The sequence below is a fragment of the Sapajus apella genome, unplaced genomic scaffold, assembly GCF_009761245.1.
Source record: "Sapajus apella isolate SASKATOON/1434 unplaced genomic scaffold, GSC_monkey_1.0 scaffold12, whole genome shotgun sequence".
NCBI classification, from domain to species: Eukaryota; Metazoa; Chordata; class Mammalia; order Primates; family Cebidae; genus Sapajus; species Sapajus apella.
In genome coordinates this window covers 28,890,660-28,913,250 of record NW_022436952.1, presented here as the reverse complement: position 1 = coordinate 28,913,250, position 22,591 = coordinate 28,890,660, and the positions used below count along the sequence as shown (strand labels likewise).

The 22,591-nt window shown below is 38.9% G+C and overlaps 1 protein-coding gene and 1 pseudogene across 2 annotated transcripts in view; both read right to left on the bottom strand.

Moving 5' to 3' along the window:
- BRIP1 (BRCA1 interacting protein C-terminal helicase 1) overlaps nt 1-22,591 on the bottom strand; it is a 157,566-nt gene that overhangs the window by 60,185 nt on the left and 74,790 nt on the right. For both annotated transcript variants that reach the window (XM_032280735.1, XM_032280734.1), the window contains exons 12-14: nt 21,100-21,265; nt 20,522-20,662; nt 16,404-16,565 (exon numbers count right to left, since the gene is read on the bottom strand). In XM_032280735.1, the coding sequence (XP_032136626.1) occupies nt 16,404-16,565; nt 20,522-20,662; nt 21,100-21,265 (469 nt within the window). The remainder of the gene's footprint in view (nt 1-16,403; nt 16,566-20,521; nt 20,663-21,099; nt 21,266-22,591) is intronic.
- LOC116553328 lies at nt 13,645-14,454 on the bottom strand (annotated as a pseudogene).

Below are 22,591 nucleotides of genomic sequence, written 5' to 3'. Positions count from 1 at the left end.
TCAGTATCCTTAGTCATTAGAAAACTGCAAGTCAAAACCACAATGAAATCCCACTTCACACCCATTAGTATAATTACTGTCCAAACAAGAAAAGTAAGTGTTGCAAGGACAGGCAGAAACCGTAACCATCACATATTGCTGGTGGCAACCTAAAATGGTACAACTGCTGTGAAAAACAGTCTGGTAGTTCCTCCAAAGTTCATAAGCATAGAATTATCATATGATCCAGCAGTTCCACTCCTAAGTATATAACCCCAAATATCTGAAAGTACTAGGATCCAAACAGATAGTTGTATGCTGATGGTTATAGCAGCATTATTCCCAATAATCAAATAGTGGAAACAACTCAAGTGTCCATCAACAAATGAATAAACAAAATGTATGGCCTACATGCAATAGAAAATTATTCAGCTATAAAAGGAATGAAATTCTGACAAATGCTAGAATATGGATAAACCTTGAAAACGTTGTATTAAGTAAAAAAAAAAAAAAAAAGCCACTGTATTTTTATACACAAAGTACAAATATTATATGATTCCATTTATATCAGGTACCTAGAATAGACAAATTCATAGAGATGGGAAGTAGAACAGAGGTTACCAGGGCCTGAGGCAAGGGACTAAACAGGAGTCATTATTCCATCAGTACAGTTTCTGACTGGGGTGATTTTAAAGTTTTGGAAAGGCATAGTGGTGATGGTTGTACAACATCATGAATGTACTCAATAGCACTAAATTGTATACTTAAAAATGCTTAAAAGGTAAATTTTATGTTATGTGTATTTTACTAAAATTTTAAAAATTGAAAAGAACACACGAATACTATGTAGTAACATGAATAAATGAACTCGTTTCTCACACATTAACAAGGACGAATCACAAACTTTTAGATGTTCAGTAAACAATGCAAATATAGACAGAAAACAAATACGATTTCATTTACATAAAATTCAAAAACAATATGTTCTATGAGAAAAAATATATAACTTAAACTCCCAAAACTAATGTCTTTAGCTTTGGGGGGATACAATTGGGAATTGCAAATGGAGGCTTTTTTTTTGAGATGGAGTCTCGATATGTCACCAAGGCTGGAGTGCAGTGGCACCATCTCAGCTCACTAAAATCTCTGCTTCCTGAGTTCAAGCAATTTTCCTGTCTCAGTCTCCTAAGTAGCTGGGACTGCAGGCGTACACCACCATACCCAGGTAATTTTTGTATTTTTAGTAGAGACGGGGTTTCACCATGTTGGTCAGGCTGGTCTCAAACTCCTGACCTCAGGTGATCCACCTGCCTTGGCCTCCCCAAAGTGCCCACCACACTGGGCCAGATGGAGGCTTGTAATGTAGAAATAATGTTCTATTTCTTAAGTTGGGTAATGGATACTTAGATCTCCATTTTATTATTATTTAAAATGTATATAGGCCGGGCGCAGTGGCTCATGCTTGTAATCCCAGCACTTTGGGAGGCTGAGGCGGGTGGATCACGAGGTCAAGAGATCGAGACCATCCTGGTCAATATGGTGAAACCCCGTCTCTACTAAAACTACAAAAAATTAGCTGGGCATGGTGGCGCGTGCCTGTAATCCCAGCTACTCAGGAGGCTGAGGCAGGAGAATTGCCTGAACCCAGGAGGCGGAGGTTGTGGTGAGCCGAGATCACGCCATTGCACTCCAGCCTGGGTAACAACAGCGAAACTCCGTCTCAAAAAAAATAAATAAATACAAAATAAATAAAATGTACATATTACTTTTGTAGACTTATATACACACATATTTCACAAATACAAAATGTAAAAATTAAACATTACTCTGATAGTAATATAATGAGTGATAGGAGGGGTTAGAAGAAGTACATTTAGGCTACTAATATAGTAATCCAGAGATGGCGGTAGTTTGAATTAGAATGAGTTAAAAAAAAAAAAATGCAAACCTTGACAGTAAGATAAAAAAGATAAACAGTACAAACTCCATTTCAAATGGATGCAAAGGCCCACTACAAGATTTATCTAGGGAAATACACTTTGTTGAACTCACTGTTCACTATTAATTAAGGTTTCAGACTTAACAAAATTATATTTCAACTTAGACATTTTTGTCCAATAGAAATACAAATCATTTTTGCCCAGGAGAAAAAGATAACCCCAGAGGTTACTACTTATTTGCCTGTATTACATCAACCAGTTTTCTTATAGTCTATTCCTCTATTAAATTGCCTATAGGTACATAAATCCTTAAATGCTCTCTGAATTGGCATTTCACACTTTTTCTTCATTAATCAGTGAGTTTAATAAAATCTGTGATAGGTGTTAACTTTATATGTGAGCCATGACTATCTTTTTGAAAATTAACTGTAGAGAAAGAAAAGTGAACAGATCATAAAAATATTTAAAATTAAAATGAATAAGGCATGGTGATGGGTTGGACATGACAGGGAAGGGAGAAAAAGGTTCACAGGTACTCTGTAGGTATATGATTAGTCCAAATACGATTACAGTATCTGCTATGTTTTGAACATTTGTCCTCTCCAAAATGTTGAAATTTAATCTCTAATGTGGCAGCATTGAGAGGTGGGGGATTTTAAGAGGTGACTGGGTAAAAAGAGTGCTGCCCTCATGAGTGGATTTGTCCAGTCATGGATTAATGGGTTATCATGAGAGTGGAACTAGTGGCTTTATACAAAAAGGAATAGAGACTTGAGCTTGTACACTCAGCCCCCTGTGATACTCTGAGCCATCCTGGGACTCTGCAAAGTTCCCACCAACAAGAAAGTCTATACCAGATGCAGCCTCTTGGCCTTGGACTTCTCAGTCTCTATAACTGGAAGAAATAAATTCCTTTTAAAAAATCCATCACCCAGTTTCAGGTAGTCTGTTATAAGCAACAGATAATGAACTAAGACAGGACCATTCACTCATACAGGCAACACTGGAAAAGAACCAAGACTGGAAGGAATGATTAAAAGTTTGTTGCCTTTAGATATTCAAATGGAAATGTTGATATGGCAGTTGAATATATGGGCATAGTACTTAAGGTAGAAGTCACAATTGAATTATATATTAGGAAAGCATGACAAAAAATAAAAGTAGAAGAATGCCTGTAGATGAAATTGCTTAGCAGGAGAGTACAGATTTTAAAAAGGGGACCAGCAAGAAAACCTTACTTCCTCTCTTTTTTTCATTTTAGAGATGGGATCTCACTCTGTTGCTCAGGCTGAAGTGCAGTGGTGTGATCACAGCTCATTGTAGTCTCAAATTCCTGGGCTCAAGCAATCCTCCCACTTCAACCTCTCAAGTAGCTGGGACTACAGGTATGTGCTGCCATGTCTCACTTTAAAAAACAAACAAACAAACAAAAAAAAAACAGACGGGGTCTTGCTGTGTTGTCAAGGCTGGTGTTGAACTCCTGGGCTCAAGCAATCCTTCCACCTTGGCTTCCCAAATGGATTATATGCATGAGCCACCAAACCCAGCCCCTCATCTCTATTACTTGCACATCCAATCCATCAGCAAATCCTGTCAGCTCTAGTTTTATGTGGTACCTAGACACTAAACGTTTCTCACTATCTTTACTGCTACCAAAGTGGTCCAAGCCACCACCATCTATTTGGATTATTAGAGCAGAGTCTTTAACAGTCAACTTTGCTTCAGCCTATGCTCTCTAAAGTCCATTTTCCATATAGCAGCCAAAATAATCCTTTTAAAACTAAGTTTAAAGCCTCCAATGGCTTCCTACTGCATTTAGAACAAAATCTAAATTCCTACTGTGGTATGATTTTACCCAGGTATTTCTCTGACCTTATCTCCTTCCATTCCCCATACTTCAGTACTTCAGTCCTAGTCTGCTGCACTGGCTTCCTTTTGCTCAAACTAGGTACTCTCCTATCTCAAGATTCTCACTATCTAAACATTCTTCCTCCCAAATCAGAATGGCTCATACTTTTACTCACTGTCACCTTCCCAGATAGGCCTTCCCAAACCATCCAATTAAATCGTAAACAACCACCCTCCAAACCCCAGGATCGTTTTTTCCCCCTTTCCTTGCTTTAGTTTCCTACATAGCAGTTATCACCATCAGTATTAGTCCCCTCAGGCTACCATACAAAAAAATCAGACTGAGTGGCTTAAACAACAGAAGTTTAGTTCTTACAGTTATTAGTTTAAGCCACAGACTGAGTGGCTTAAACAAGAGAAATTTATTTCTTACTTCTTGGCTACGAAGTTCAAGATTAAGGTGCCTGCTAACATGATTTCTGGTGAGGGCTCTCTTACTGGCTTGCAGACAGCCACCTTCTCTCTGTGTTCTCACATGGCCTTTTCTCTGTACTCAGAGAGGGACAGGCAAAGACAGCAATGGAGCTTTCTGGTGTCTCTTCTTAGAAGAACATTAATCCTATCAGATAAGAGCCCTGCCCTTACAATCTCATTTAACCTCAATTACCTCCTTAGAGGCCCTATCTCCAAATATAGCCACACCAGGGGTTAGGGTTTCAACCTAAAAAATTTGGTGGGATACAAACATTCAGTCTGTAATATCATCTAACATATTAAGTAGCTTTCTATGTCTCTCATTTATTTTATGTCTCTCACCCTGGAATACAAAAGGACAATGATTTTTGTCTGTTCTACTTATTGCTAATTGCCCAGTACATAGAATAGTACCTGACATATGGAAAGTGCTCAGTAAGCCGGGTGCAGTGGCTCACACCTGTAATCCCAGCACTTTGGGAGGCCAAGGTGGGCTAATCACAAGGTCAGGAGATCGAGACCATCCTGGCTAATGCAGTGAAATCCCATTTCTGCTAAAAATACACAAATTAGCCGGGCATGGTGTCTTGCACCTATAATCCCAGCTACTCAGGTGGCTGAGGCAGGAGAATTGCTTCAACCCAGGAGGCGGAGGTTGCAGTGAGCCAAGATCACGCAGATCCTGCGACTGCACTTCAGCCTGGGCAACAGAGCAACACTCCGTCTCAAAAAAAAAAAAAAAAAGAGGCTGAAAGTGCTCAGTAAATACCTGTTGAATGAATTTTATAAATGAATGAAAAATGAAGGTTCAAAACAATGGAGGGTCAGGGAGGAGAATAGGGAGAGGTAAAAACATAACTGCAAAACTGGGTGCTGAAGTCCTTGATAAAAGAAGAGCTGGCTGAGTGCAGTGGCTAACACCTGTAATCCCAGCAGGTTTGAGAGGCTGAGGCTGGAGGATCACTTGAGCTCAGGAGTTTGAGACCAGCCTGGGCAACGTGGCAAACCCCCGTCTCTACAAAAAAAATACAAAAATCAGCTGGGTGTGGTGGTGTGTGCCTGTGATCCCAGCTACTACTTAGGAGGCTGAGGTAGGACTGCTTGGGCCCTAGAGGTTGAAGTTGCACTGAGCTGTGATCATGCCACTCTACTCCAACCTGGGCAATAGAGAGACCCAGTCTCAAAAAATAAATAAATAAATAAAATAAAATTTTAAAATTAAGAGTATCCAGATGCTTTTTAAGATGACAAAGATGAAGGGGAAAGAAGGGTATGACTAAAAGACATGAGCAAAGAGACTAGCTAGACTAGACTACTTTTTTGTTGGTGAGACTTTGTTCATTCCTTCCCCCCTTCCTTTCTTCTCTCCTCCCTTCCAGAAGAAAACAAACAGTTAAAGATTTAGAAAGAATAATGGAGAGTAAACAGGATATTAAATCTGAGATAGTACAGGTTATGAGAGGAAAAGATGGTCACAATTTGGAAGGTCTGACGAAGTGGTGCACCCTCTGGGTGCATCCGGATTTTAGTTCAGGCAAAGAGCTATGAGGAACACTTCATACATAACAGGGAGAATTTGGTGACTATGACACATTTCCACAGAACACAATATGTTTAATTTCTTCAGTGGAGATTTTTTTAAGTACCTTAAAACGTTTCCTTAAGGATTACACAGTGGCTACATGCAAATTTGGAGTACAATTCTAGAGCAAAAACATACTGGTTATTTTAGCAAAAATGGCCTACAACAAATTTTCAGTTTCAGATAACGAAACATTTAGATCTACAGTTTTTACATTCTCATTGCAGGTGACACTCAAATTACACATTTAGACAGCTTAACTATTTCCATCTTGCCAAAGAAATCACATAAATAACTAAACCCAAAAATAACTAAACTGTTAAATTCTCTTAGGTATCCTAACTAGGCACCTAAAAATCAAATAACTTAAAGGAAAGTACAATGACACAGAGCTGTCTTATGGCTTACATATATGAAGAATATGTGGCATCTTTGTTATAAATATCTTACTTAAGAGCTCATAAAAGGTAAATACTATTCACATAGGGAGACCAGCCAACATATAGTAATAGAGATGATTTAATTTACTAATTGGTATTCACATCGATTTGTTAACCTCAGAGGCAATTTTTTTAAAAGTCAGATTTCACAAACTAAAAGACACTTTGGAATATTCATGCCTTATCTGGATATTGTCATTTTGATTTGTCAAACTTCTTTAAAACCAGTTTCTCACTAGGGAGGCAATAAGTTAGAATGCAACCTAGTGGGGAAATCCTGCATTTGCTCAATGTCCATAGCTTTTACACAGTTCCAGATGTTCAGTACATTAATAATACACTAACTCAAAGCCTCTTTTTGAAACTTTAGAAAGTGCAAATTGCATTAAGACCTCTTTGCCCTCATTAATGGTATTGTTACAATCCCAGTCCTCTGGAAAATGTTTTTTGGCATGTGTTTAACTTTATAATATTGCCATTTATACTCACTTTAATAGCCAGTACTCAAGTCTTAATGCTTTTAATAGGTCTGCCTAAACAGACTACCATCTTTTGTAATCTTATTCAGGTAATTTATTTCATAGGTAGAACCTGCTATATTTTTCCATCTAAAGATGATTCTTCATTGTTCATTTCATGAGGTATTCATATGTTTTAAATGTTTACTTTCTTTTATTCACTTGATATGTACCCATAGGTAGCATATGTTAGAAATGAGTTTCTTTTAAATACTAATAAAAATGAAAAAAAATATTCTTTAAATAACTTTTTTAGTTACAATAAAAATGAATATCCTTAATTTTTGTTAAATACAAACTGAAAATAGAAGAAAACCAAGAATATGAATTTCTATTGAAACAACTTCTGGTTGGTGATATCTGACTCAGCACCTTCACCGCAAAAGGCTGGGTTATATTTCAGAATCAAACTTTCAGTGAACACAGATGCTGTCAGTAGTGCACTTAGAGGAATAATATAGACGAATACTGCTCTAAAGTGAAAGTAAGACCTCTGCTGGCAATCTAACTGGAAATGAAGATCCTACAGTCCTCTCTGAAAAGGAACACTCCCTCTCATAAATTAGTTAAAATATTGAGGACTCTGAAAATGCCAGAGCTGCACTACTAGTGCATTTACACTAGTTACTTCTTGATACTTTCTGATAAAAACATACAGAGGTATTTACAAGGCCAAAAAAAAATTTTAAATGACATTTGTAAAACAATATATTTATTCATGAAAATCTACTTTCCTGAAATCAGGTGAAAATAAAACAAAAAAAGCCAAACACAGTAGTTCACACCAGTAATCCCAGCACTTTGGGAGGCCAAGGCAGACACATCGTTTGAGCTCAGGATTTCAAGACCAGCTTGGGCAACATGGCCAAACCCAATCTCTACAAAAAATTAACTAGGCATGGTGGTATGTTCCTGTAGTCCCAGTTACCCAGGAGGCTGAAGTGGGAGGATCACCTGAGCTGGGAAGGTCAAGACTACAGTGAGCCAGTGATTGCACCACTTCACTAGCCTGGGTGACAGAGTGAGACACTGTCTTAAAAAAAATAAAAAATAAAACAATAAGAACTCAATACTATGTATGTATGGAACAAATTCTTAACTCTTTGAAACGTAAATTCTGAATTACTGTTGTTTCATCAACAGTTAATTCATCAATGTCTGAAGTAACCATTTAGTTAAAATGTATATCATTTGACTTGTTCTACTTTTTTAGAGTGAAGAACTGTTAGCTGAGTTAATGTTGGCTGAAATGTGAATTAATAAACTTATTCACACAAACTCAACTATACATTTCATTCTTTTCCTGAATAGATTAACTGTAGGCAAAAAAGGCAAGTAGTTTTCTATAATTCTGTAAATGGGCTAATAATTAATTAATAACTAATTAGTTCAGTGCACTTGCCCTATTAGAATCCAGGCTAAGGGAAGCAAATGAATAAGAAGCAACCACTATAATGTTGCCTAAAAACTACTACTTTCAAGTATTGCCATCTGAATCTGCTGTAAATTTGTTGCTCTAAAACTTGAAATGTTTTGGAAAGAAAAATATTTAAATTACAATGCATTGCAAAACAAATATAGAAAGGTCTCAAGGTGTACCACTACAGGAAACCATCAAATCACAAAGAAAGACAGCAAGAGAAATAAGAAAACAAAGTACCTACACAACAACTAGAAAATAATTCACAATGCTGGGTGGGCGTGGTCACTCACACCTGTAATTCCAGTGCTTTGGGAGGCTGAGGCAAAAGGATTGCTTGAGGCCAAGAATTTGAGACCAGTGTGGGCAAAACATTAAGACCCTGACTCTTAAAAAAAAAGAAAAGGAAAAAAAAGTTTAAAAAAAATTTATCTGGGTGTGATAGCACATGCCTGTAGTATCAGCTACTCAGGAGGCTGAGGCAGTCGGACCACTTCAACCCAGAAGTTCAAGGTTATAGCGACCTATGATCACACCATTGCATTCTGGCCTAGGTGACAGGGCAAGACCCTGTCTCAAATAAATAAATAAATAAATGGCAGTAATAAGACTTTACCTTTCAATAACTACCTTAAATGTAAATGAATTACACTCTAACAAAAAGACAGAGTCTTAATTGCCAGAGCAATTTAGAAAGAGTAAGAAAAGATGATCCATCTACAGGCTGCCTACAAGAGATCTGCTTTTAAAGATGCACATGGATTGAAAGTGAGCAGCTGAAACATACAAAGAGGAGCTGGTACCACTCCTTCTGAAACTATTCCAAACAATCCAAAAAGAGGGAATCCTTCCCAAATCATTTGATGAGACCAACATTATCCTGATACCAAAACCCAGCAGGGACTCAATGAAAAAAGAAAACTTCAGGCCAATATCCATGATGAATATAGATGCAAAAATCTTCAATAAAATACTAGCAAACTGATTGCAACAGAACATCAAAAAGCTTATCCATAACAATCAAGTAGGCTTCATCCTAGGGATGCAAGACTGGTTCAACATATGCAAGTCTATAAATGTAATTCACCCCAAACACAGAACCAAAGACAAAAACCACATGATTATCTCAATTGATGCAGAGAAGGCCTTCAACAAAATTCAACAGCCCTTTATGCTAAAAACTCTCAATAAAATAGGTAGCAACGAATGTATCTCAAAATAATAAAAGCCATAACGACAAACCCACAGCCAATATCATACAGAATGGGCAAAAACTGGAAGCATTCCCTTTGAAATCTGGCACTATACAAGGATGCCCTCTCTCACTACTCTTTTTCAACATAGTACTGGAAGTTCTAGCCAGAGCAATCAGGCAAGAAAAAGAAATAAAGGTATTCAATTAGGAAAGAAAGAAGTCAAATTGTCTCTATTTGCAGACAACATGATTGTATATTTAGAAGAACCCATCGTCTCAGCCTAAAATCTCCTTAAACTGATAAGCAACTTCAGCAAAGTCTCAGGATACAAAATCAATGTGCAGAAATCACAAGCATTCCTATACACCAATAACAGACTTAAAGAGAGCCAAATCAAGAACAAACTGCCATTCACCATTGCTACAAAGAGAATAAAATACCTAGGAATAAAACTAACAAAGGATGTAAAGGACCTCTTCAAGGAAAACTACAAACCACTGCTCAAGGAAATAAGAGAGGACATAAATAGATGAAAAAACATTCCATGCCCATGGTTAAGAAGAATCAGTATCATGAAAATGGCCATACTGCCCAAAGTAATTTATAGATTCAATGCTATCCCCATCAAGCTACCTATGATCCTCTTCACAGAACTGGAAAAATCACCTTAAACTTCATATGGAACCAAATGAGAGACCATATAGCCAAGTCAATTCTAAGGAAAAAGAACAAAGCAGGAGGCATCATGCTACCTGACTTCAAACTATACTACAAGGCTACAGTAATCAAAACAGTATGGTACTGGTACCAAAACAGAGATATAGACCAATGGAATAGAACAAAGGCCTCGGAGGCAAGGCCACACATCTACAACCATCTGATCTTTGACAAACCTCACAAAAACAAGCAATGGGGAAAGGATTCCCTGTTTGATAAATGGTATTGGGAAAAGTGGTTAGCCATGTGCAGAAAGCAGAAACTGGACCCCTTCCTGACACCTTACACTAAAATTAACTCCAGATGGATTAAAGACTTAAACATAAGACCTAACACCATAAAAACCCTAGAAGAAAACCTAGGCAAAACCATTCAGGACAGAGGCATATGCAAGGACTTCATGATTAAAACACCAAAAGTATTGGCAACAAAAGCCAAAATAGACAAATGGGATCTAATTAAACTTAAGAGTTTCTGCACAGCAAAAGAAGCAACCATTAGAGTGAACCAGCAACCAAGGGAATGGGAAAAAATTTTTGCAATCTACCCATCTGACAAAGGGCTAATATCCAGAATGTACAAAGGACTAAAACAGATTTACAGGAGAAAAGCAAACCCATTCAAAAGTGGGCAAAGGATATGAACAGACAATTTTCTTTTTTTTTTTTTTTTGAGTACCAATAAGTCTTTATTTATTCATTGTATTTTCCCAGGGAAAGGAAAAGGGAAGGGAAGAGTCAGGATGTGTTAATAAATGATTAGAAAATTGGAAATACCCAGTACAGCAAAATCAACCATCAAATAAACACACCCCAGTGATGGGGTCACCAAAGCCCAAAGGGGCTCAATCTCCTGCAGTTTAGGAATGAGGGAATGGGATCAGGAAAAGGATAGACAGGTACAGGCTTTCCTACCCTCCCTCCCATAAATTCAAGATTTTACACAAAGCTTTGGTTTCTAGCAGTAAACATGGAGTTACATTCGTTCGTCTCCTATTAAACAATCTTGTGGCCACTTTGACAGAAGTTTCTAGCACCTGCATAAAAGTTCCTGAGTGGCTTGGATATACATTCATATTCCCTTTCTTGGCCTCCTGACACCACTTTCTACATGGAAGGCCCCCAGTTGCATCTCTCTACTTTAGGATTAAAAATTAAGTAGGTTTGATCCATCTAAAATACAGCAGTGTCTTTTTTTTTTTTGAGACGGAGTCTTGCTCTGTCACCCAGGCTGGAGTAGAGTGGCACGATCTCAATTTACTGCAACCTCTACCTCCCAGTTTCAAGTGATTCCCCTGCCTCCGCCTCCCAAGGAGCTGGGATTACAGGCACACACCACCATGCCTGGCTAATTTTTTGTATTTTAGTAGAGATGGGGTTTCACTGTGTTGGCCAGGATGGTCTTGAACTCCTGACCTCGTGATCCACCTACCTTGGCCGCCCAAAGTACTGGGATTACAGGCGTGAGGCACCACACCTGGCCTACAGCAGTGTCTTAAGTATTTGTCATGAATACATCATGAAATGGTCGGCCGGACATGGTGGCTCACCAAAACAAATCTATTGGTCTTGATTCAGGAGGCTGGAACAAGGAATGGAGGGTTTCTAGTTTCTTCCGGATTTTTGCATACATTGTTTAAAAGTTGTGGAGACACTCCAAGCATTAAATGTGTACGAGTGTGGGTGTGTAGGTTTTCTTTTGGGGGTGAACAGAAAAGAGGGCAGGGTGGAAGACACGTTTTTAGGACAGAAGATCTGGTCTTATAGGTAAGGAGGAATACAAAAGAAAGGATGGTTCAAGATCCCCACTTTAGGAAGAGGGCCCCCCAAACTAATGTTTCAGATCTTGTTGCTTGGTACAGAACCTTCTGTCAAAGATGCTTTGGCTATTTTTCTCTCAATACAAAAAAATTTGTAAACAAAACCCCAAAGAACAGGAAGAAAGGCCAATACATTATATTTACACAAACTTGGCCACCTAGCAATCACCAAATTAGTGAAGTCCTACAAAGCCCAGACAAATACAATAACTAGAGGGGGGCGGTATTTAGGGGAGATAAGAACCCGGGATCAGACACACACCACCCAATGTGTTCTGTTGCATTTGTCCCATTTCAACACAGTGAGGTAGGTTTGCTGTGATCTCACAGCACGTAAATGAAACCCCGTTTTCTCCTTTAGCTACCATGACACTACTAATCACTACTGCAGCAGGGCAGGACACGGGCCCCAGGCACCACAAAGCCCTGCTTGTGTGTCTTCCTGGAACCCAAGAATTTTGACAGGTTAAGGATTTTAGAACTTACTTCATGTAGGCATCCCTTAACAGCACAGGATTAAGTACAGGGGTACTGTTCTTAAAACTTATCCTTACCAACTCCAGTTTTATGAATACACCCACCCTGTTGTGCATGGTAGGCCTCGTCTAATCTGGTGAAGAATGGATCTGGGATGTAAAGCACATCCTGTGCCCCTAGGATTAGACATCCCTCACCTAATCTTGGCTTCCTCTCTGGGCCTTTCACCTGGCCCAGCCTCTCCTAGCCTCTCTGCACCACCATTTCCTGTTTAGACTAATTTCCAATCTTGCAGTAGGAGGCAATCAAGTCATGGGGCAACCCAGTTAAAACCTAGTCTCCCATAAAACATTTTCAAGGCAGAGGGGGTTTCAAGAGGACATTATGGCAGAAAAGCCAGCTCTCATTGGCAAAAATGAGGTAGTTCAATAGGCTGTGCACTCCAAATAGTTGCTCTGCACAGTGGCAAAAACAACAAAAAGTATTCCTGCTGTGCAGACCTGGAGCTGCTGCTGACTTATCCCTGAGATTGCTCATGTACCTGAGAACACAGTGCAGGAAATGAGGGCCTTAGATTAAAATATACAAAAATACAAAATCAGAATATTTATATTAAGGAAAAAAAAAGTTAAAATGCACAAGATACGTCATTTGCACACAGCTAGTGCAGTTGGCATCCTGGAGAAAGTGGGACCCAAGGTGCAGTATCCAAGGGAGCAAATAAATAAAATCACATTGACCCAGAACGGTGCAGGGTGAGTGTAGGAGCAGCAGGTCTGCAGCTGTTCCCCCAAACACCCTTTTTGCCATCATCACTACCCATTGCTTGGTACAGTGGCCAGCACCCTATCCCAAAAGTGGGTATGAGGATATAAGATGTGGGAGAAAAAAAAAAAAAACTGCCTTATTCCTGAGAGATTCCCTTCCACAGAATGTAGTGGCTTGGCTCCATGAATCTGGTCTTATACTTAATCATTTCACTCTGGCATGGGAATTATTATTATACATCCTTCTTTAAAAGGAAAACAACTTCCCTATCCAGGCCACTTTCAAAAGCTGGAAATTCTGGGGATGGAGCCTCAGATAAAGCGTGCAGGTTGTAGGGTGATTCCCTCCTGGTCGCCCCCAGAACCCTTACTTGCATTTGGACAGACCATGGATGGAGTTCCTTTGACTCACCCTTCACCCCAACCTACAGGGAAGAAAGGGTGATGGTGTGAACCCCAGTCTGAGATATATGGCAGTGCCAACTAGCCCCAATGCACCCTATTCCCACTTTCTCCACTCTGCCTCCTCCTCGAAACTTCCTGATAGCAAAAGAATAGCCCCCACCCATTGGGGCTCAATTCTGGGCCTCCGGGAACAGGGCAGGGCTGTGGATTTCTTCTTCCTCCTCCCGAAAGTACGTTGGCTTTCCCTGTGCGCTAGGAGCCTGCTGGGCCTTCAGTGGACATGAGGCTACCATATGGCTGATGCTCTGGCAGAAGTGGCACTTCTTGGGCTGGTGTGGCAGCTTGCATTCCTTGGCATGATGGTCTAGACTTCCACAGTTGTAGCACCTGTCTCCTTTTGATCTGCGCTTCTGCATGGTCTTCCCCTTTGGCCACCTCTCACTCCCAATACAGAACACTCCACCAGGTCCAGTGACACGGATGGACTCCAGACCCTTGGCTGACTTCTTAAAGGTGAACTCCACGGCCTCACCCTCCTTCAAGCTCCGGAAGCCCTCCATGTGCAGCTTACTCTGGTGCACAGAGACGTCCACTGGGGGGTCAACCGCAACTCCGGCGCGGGTGGTCATGGACAGGAAGCCGAGCCCCATGCGCACGTTGAATCACTTACAGATGCCTGCACCGTGCAGCAGCTGAGGCTCGTCCGCCGCCCGGGCCGCGTCCTCCAGCGCCTCCTAGGGCGCCTCTTCTGCCGCCTTGGCGCAGCCACCTGCAAACTGTTGGTTGGACACGGAGCCCATGGTAGTCGGCTGACCCCGTAGCCCCGGGCCCCTGGTCGGGCGGCTGCTGGCCCCAGAGAAGTCCAAAGGCCGACAATTTTCAAAAGAAGACATATATGAGGCCAACAAACATATGAAAAATTGCTCATCATCATTGGTCATTAGAGAAATGCAAATCAAGACCACACTGAGATACCATCTCACGCCAGTTGGAATGGCGATCATTAAAAAATCTGGAGACAACAGATGCTGGAGAGGATGTGGAGAAATAGGAACACTTTTACACTGTTGGTGGGAGTGTAAATTAGTTCAACTATTGTGGAAGACACTGTGGCGATTTCTCAAGGACCTAGAAATAGAAATTTCATTTGACCCAGTAATCTCATTACTGGGTATATATCCAAAGGATTATATGTCGTTCTATTATAAAGACACATGCATACATACGTTCATTGTGGCACTGTTTACAATAGCAAAGACCTGGAACCAACCCAAATGCCCATCGATGATAGGCTGGACAGGGAAAATGTGGCACATATACACCATGGAATATTATGTAGCCATAAAAAACAATGAGTTCATGTCCTTTGTAGGGACATGGATGAACCTGGAAACCATCATTCTCAGCAAACTGACACAAGAACAGAAAATCAAACACAGCATGTTCTCACTCATAGGCGGTGCTGAACAATGCACATGGTCACAGGAAAGGAAGCATCACACACTGAGGTCTGTGGGAGGGAACTAGGGGAGGGACAGCAGGGGGTGGGAGGTTGGGGAGGGATAACATGGGGAGTAATGCCAGAAGGCAGCAAACCACATTGCCCTGTATGTACCTATGCAACAATCCTGCATGTTCTTCACATGTACCCCAAAACCTAAAATGCAATATTAAAAAAAATTTTTTAAATGTTTATGTCCATTATATTTCCAGATATTCTTGTAAAAAATTATCTGATTATCTATTTTTGAAAACAAATCCTTTATCTACAAGAGACTAATTGTTTTAGTGTATCCCTAGCTTTCAAAGTACATATGTACAGAAAGACAATAGAAGAGTCAAAAGTATCAATACTGTCGTTCAAACAGATTGCTTCAAATGCTTCTGTCCTTAGAGGTATAACTTCCTGTGGAAAAAAGGAGAAAGGAATGCCACTTCTCTACATTGTGTTTAGGTTAGATTTTAATACAATGTGATGTTACTTTCAGGAATTATATGTGGCATCAATGCTTTGAATATTAGGAGGACCAAAATATACTACATAATTTCAAATTAATTAAAAATCAGACTGACTCTAAAAACAACAACAAAATTCTTCTTGCCAGATACATGAAGTAAAATGGGGGCAACAAAGAAAGTTTGGCTTAGATTAATGAAACATTCAGAAATGTAATGTATGAAAGTAAAAAAGAATGTTCCTTTTCTTTCAACTCTGAAAATATCAAATTGTCCCTAAAAATAAAAATAATGTACACATAAACACTTCTTCTATATAACTAACATTGCTTGAAGACTTTTATTCTTTCAGATTATTTTATTTTATTTTAGAGACCATCTTATTCTATTGCCCACACTGAAGTGAAGTGGGGGAATCATGGCTCACTGTAACCTCAACCTCCTGGGCTCAGGCAATCCTCCCACCTTAGACTCCCAAGTAGTTGGGACTATAGGTGTATGCCACCACGCCCCGCTAATTTTTGTTTTTGCAGAGGCAGGGTTTCACCATGTTCCCCAAAGTGATCTCAAACTCCTGGCCCCCAGTGATCCTTCTGGCTCAGTCTCCCAAACTGCTGGGATGACAGGCATGAGCTACCACGTCCAGCCTTGCTCTTTCAGACTTTTAAGTAAAACAGAGGTAGGACAATCAGGCAGTATCTTAATCAAAAAATAAGTAAAATAATATATGATGTTTAGAAAACTATAATTATTGCCTTGTTGCCTCTGACCCTAGGAAGCTTACTGTGGTAATTTTTAAAATTAGCATGACAATATTTAAATGTAAATGCTTAATGAAAGCCAAAAGAAACAAATATTCCCTTACCTTGTAAGATGGCAAAAAACACAAAATTCCTTGGCTCACAGTCTGGCACACAGATAATAAAAGTGCTCCCACTTCATCTTGGAACTCAAATGTTTCAGTATTTTGGAAGGTAGCACAGAGATTCCGACCCTTGGGGCCTGATCCAATGGTACCAACCCAAACCTAGAATATGAGTATGTAATTACATTAGAGTTATTCCTGAAAAAGGCATGGAAATTAGTATTTATTTGAAAGTATTTACATAAAAGATCAAGCAGTAAGCTTAACAAAAATTTATTTTTAAATTGTTGCGGTTTTTTTTATTACCTTTAATTGTATACAGATTTAACTTATAACAGTTTTGCTTTTGACAGATCACTAAATTTTCTTAGAGTGAAAATTCTTTGAAAGCAAAACAGGTTGTACCTGTCTCTATTTACTTAATAGCTCTGCAAAATTTAAGCATGTAACACATTTTTGTTAGGTGAATAAATGAACAAGTGAAATGAATCTATGTCAACAGCAGAATCAGGTAGTTCCAAAATACTGGGGATGAAGGCCAGTACAATTTGCCATAGGCAAGTCTCAAAAATGACAGGAACTACTCTTTCAAAAATTCATTGGTGCTCAAAGATCCTTGGTCATAGAAAAATCATACCCACTACATTTTATAGTTATTTGCAATTCTATCTCCCTTATATGTAGAGAGATGAAGAGAGAAGAAACTTTGCAAAATGTTAACAAGTGATGAATCTAGGTAAAGGATATAAAGATATTCACTATATTATTTTTCCAACTTTTTTGAAATTTTTAATGTTTTGAAATACAGTTGAGAGAATCAATGGATGAATGAATTATCAAAATGTGGCACTGAGTAGAAAAAAATAAACTTTTCCCTTTGCTCTCATGCCACAACAATCAACATAGAAAAATTCTATGACTAAATGTCTGGGAGGTTTTCTCCACATAGCAAGCAAGCAATCAACTCTGCAACAGACATCAACTAGGTGTCCTCTAATTCAATTCAATTTTGACACTATCTACTGGGAAATCACTTCAGATCCCAGAGATTGAGGGCTCAGTCCTCAAGACTGACGCCAATTTCTGTTGCCAGTCACAATTGTTTTACTTGTGCTTCTGACTGATCAGCTAGAAATCGGGTATCCTATAACCCTCTGCTTGGGTTCAATTAATTTCGTAGAGCTGCTCACAGAACCCAGGGACACATTTACCTACATTTACTGATTATAAAAGATATTACAAAAGATACAGATAAAGAGATGTATGTGCAAAGGGGCTCGGAGCTTTGATTCCCAGGCACACCACTCTCCAGAACCTCCAAGTGTTCAGCTATCTGGAAGCTCTCTGAACCCTGTCCTTCCAGGTTTTTATGGAGGCTTTCATTATGTAGGCATGATTGATTAAACCACTGGCCATTAGGGTAAACTTAACCATTAGCACCATCTCCCCCAAGCCCTCCCTAGAGTTTAAGGAATGGGACAAAAATCCCAACTCTCCTATAAACCAGCCCCCATCCTGATGCTACCTAGTGCCCCCTAACATTAGTCATCTCATTAGCATACAAAATGTCACTTTGGAGGTTGTAAGGATTTTAGGAGTTGTATGCCAGGAAATGGAGTGGAAGATTAAATATATACATATTATGATATCAAAGGCATATACACACAAGAAACGCTATTCACCTTTAAAGAGGAAATTCTGGCAAATGCTACAACATAGATGAACTCTGAAGACATTATCTACAAGATGGACAAACCTTGAGGACACTATGCTAAGTAAAATAAGCCAGTCACAAAAAAGAAATAATTTATGATTCCACTTATATGAAGTATCTATAGTAATCAAGTCCATAGAAACAGAAAGTAGAAGGGTAGTTACCAGGAGCTGGGGAGAGGGAGGGAATGGAGAGTTGCTTAATAGAAATAGAGTTTCAGTTTTTCAAGGGGAGAAAGTCTTGACATTGGTTGCATAACAATATGTACATGCTTAATAAGACTGAGCTGTATACTCAAAAATGGTTAAGATGGTAAATTTTATGTCATGTATATTCTACCACAATTAAAATTTTTAAAAAATTAAGTTTAGGGAAAATATTATAGTATAACAGAATCCAGTGGCACAACTACCATTATTATAATTCAGTGACATTATAGGTTAAATGAACTTTTGTACAGTAGGTTGAGAACACAGAGCCTGTAATAACATTCTTACGAGAAAACGTATACTTAATTTACCAAATTCCCATATTTATCTGTGCCTCAAGAAAGCAACTTAAAAATGTGGAACATGTATTCTTCCTTCACTGCTGTTCATAGTTGCAATTCTCAATGGGAACACTCTAGCATTTTGGAAAGCATAATTCTTTTTTTTTTTTTTTTTTTTGAGACGGAGTTTCGCTCTTGTTACCCAGGCTGGAGTGCAATGGCGCGATCTCGGCTCACGGCAACCTCCGCCTCCTGGGTTCAGGCAATTCTCCTGCCTCAGCCTCCTGAGTAGCTGGGATTACAGGCACACGCCACCATGCCCAGCTGAATTTTTGTATTTGTAGTAGAGACGGGGTTTCACCATGTTGACCAGGATGGTCTCGATCTCTTGACCTCGTGATCCACCCGCCTCGGCCTCCCAAAGTGCTGGGATTACAGGCTTGAGCCACCGCGCCCGGCCGAAAGCATAATTCTTAACTACATAGGAGTTTAGCATTCTAGTTCCCAACTACCAAATGCCATAGTTGCTCCCCAGTAATTGTGAGAACCGAAAATGTTCCCACCTATAAACCTGTATACATAGTTTAATAAAGAACTAGCATTGTGTTAGGCACACAGGTGATGTTAAGCCCATAGCTAACCACTTCATAAAAGAAACCAGAAGGCATAATGAAAAATGACAATCTATACATTTCTACGAAAATTAAAATAACATTTATTAGGCATCATTATAAAACATTGGAATGCTAAATCATAGGATTTGTAAGAGTACTTTTAATTCATTTCACATATTCAAACATGCTGAATACTTGCCAAATACCAGCTATTAATCCAGGCACAGAGGAAAAATGTGGATGTAAACGGAAGAAACAGGATACATTGTAGTTTAATGGAAAAGAGAAGCATAAATAATTATACAAGCTGGGCATGGTAGTACATGCCTGCAAGTCCTAGCTACTCAGGAGGCTGAGGCAGGAGGACTGCTTGAGCCCAGGAGTTTGAAACCAGCCTAGGCAACATAGCAAGACCTTGTCTCTAAAAAGATAAAAAAAAAGCCTGGCCAATGTGACAAAACCCCATCTCTACTAAAAACATAAAAATGAGCCAGGCATGGTGGCACACACCCATAATCCCAGCTACTCAGGAGGCTGAGGCATGAGAATCACTGGAACCCAGGAGGTGAAGGCTGCAGTGAACCAAGATCGCACCACTGCACTCCAGCCTGGGTGACAGAGCAAAACCTTACCTCAAAAAATAAAAGTAAAAATAACAATACAGAGATAAATAAATAAAACATAAATAGGTTGAGCATGGTGGCTCACGCCTGTAATCTGAGCACTTTGTGGGGCTGAAGCAGACACATCATTTAAGGGCAGGAGTTAGAGACCAGCCTGGACAACATGGTGAAACCCTGTCTCTACTAAAAATAAATAAATAAATAAAAAATTAGTTGGGCATGTGGCGCACACCTGTAATCTCAGCTACTCGGAAGGCTGAGGTAGGAAAATTCCTTGAACCCGGGAGGCAGAGATTGCAGTTGGCTGAGAGAGCACCACTGCATTCCAGCCTGGGCAACAGAGCAAGACTCTGTCTCATAAATAAATAAACACAAATAATTATACAATGAGAACTAAAGAAATCAAAAATTTGTTTTCATTTTAAAACTAAAACTTATTTAAATGAAGCTGAAATACAGCCTTTGTATCCCAAGTGACTGGATTATTTCCTTCTGTTGACAAACTATTAAGTAGTTGACAGATTTTCTTTTATTGTAAAACTGGAATGTTGAATTTCCTATCAAGATTTACTTGCTGGCACTTCAGGTACCTCCTAACTTGTTTAAATAGTTATATTGAAGTAGAAACACTGAAACCCTTCAAAAACAAACAAAAATAACAAAAAAAAGTAACTAACCTGTGAATTTTTAATGACATGATTAGCCTCCAGCTGGATAGTAAATGTAACACCAAGTTCTGACGAAAAGGATTTCATTGGTGATAATGTACCGGATGTCAAAACAATAGTCCGAACTTTGCCATTAATATCTGAAAAGGCCTAAAAGAAAATAACATTAGCTATATAAAATTATCTTTAAAAAGACTAGGCAAAGTGGCTCATACCTGTAATCCCAGTACTTTGGAAGACTGAAGCAGGAGGAATGCTTGAGTCTAGGAGTCTGAGATCAGCCTGGGCAATATGCTGAAACCCTATCTCTACAAAAATTACAAAAATTAGCTGGCCATGGTGGCGCATGCCTGTAGTCCCAGCTACTTGGGAGGCTAAGATGGGAGAATCGCTTGAGTCCAGGAGGTCAAGGCTGCAGTGAGCCGAGATTGCACCACTACGTTCCAGCGTGGGTGAAAGAGTGAGACCCTGCCTCAAAAAAACAACAAAAAAAAACAAAACAACTATCTTTAAAAGAGTCAACCGCGTTCATTAAAATGCTGGTACTGAGCAAGAAGACAAAATTTCCATTTATATGATGAGCTTACCACAGCTGGATTTAAGCACCAAAAGTTGAGCACATGAACTGCAGTCTTTTGTCGTGAACGTTTCTTATTTTTTGGTAGAACCAACCACCCATTTTTATCTGAAATATCAATCTGATTTGTCCACGAGTAAGTCTGTTGAATAGCAATTTTATAATCATCTGCAAATCTAGATGCAAAGAAAATGCTAATTAAATGGCAAAACTTTATAAAACCTATAACCCAGCTACACGCAATATAAAAACTGATTATATTAAAACTCATTTGAAAGAGCTGGTACCTTCCCATTCAAAGATAACATTCTCCTTACCATTAATTAAATTCAGTAATTCTGATATCAATTAAGCCATTAAATCCTAGAATCAACTGATTCTCAGAGGGAATATCAGCAATCATCTAACCATCTATCTTTTACCAGCTACTTTCTAACCTCATTTTCAAACATTATATATGTCACGGCAGAAGCAGGATTAAAATCCAGGCCTCCTAACTCCCAGTCCAGAGCTCTCTGCATTCTCTACTATGATTAGTTACAAAATAGAAAACAGTATTATGGTTAAAGGAGCTAAAAGGTGGGTTATACTTTTTTATTACATGAGAAAATAGGAAGATAAGTTTTACTTAAAGTTTTGAAAGTGTTAGCAGCTAATTATAAAATTTTTACATTTCTTTGAAACCTGAGTCTCAGCCTTCATCTACTTTTAATGAAGGTACTGAACCAGATGATATCTGTGATCCCATCCAGTTTATAACTACTTTCAATAAGAATCTAGAAAATGGCTAAGCTTAAAAAGAATAAAATGTGGTATTCTTTACCATGTCTTCACTATAGTATTTCATTATTGATTTCACTCCTGGAGAGATTAGATCTCAAAATTAAAACTGTGAACTTAACAACTGTGGAGAGAATCTTATACAACTACAGGGAGCCAAAAACTGTAAAACTCTTAAAAGAAAACAAAGGGGAAATCTTCATGACATCAGATTTGGCCATGATTTGCTGGATGTGACACTAAAAGTACAGGCAACAAAAAAAAAAAAAGAGAAAGAAATTGGACATTAACAAGATTAAAAAGCTTTTCTGCATCAAAGGACACTATCAATAAATGAAAAAACCCATAGAATGGCAGAAAATATTTGTAAAGCGTTTATCTCTTACAGGATTGACATCCAGAATATATAAATAACTACAATTCAATAAGCAAAAATCCAGTAATTCAAAAATGGGCAAAGATCTCAATAGATATTTCTCCAAAAAAGACATACAATTGACCAATAAAGCACAAGAAAAGATTCTCAATATCTCTAGTCATTAGGAAATACAAATAAAAACCAAGAGATACCACTTGATACCTATTAGGAAGGCTATTATACAAAAAACAAAATAAAAAGTGTTGGCAAAATAACAATTCAGATATATGCTGCTATACAGACTGTTGGCATGGATGTGGAGAAATTGAAACCCTTGTGCATTGCTAATGGGAATGCAAAATAG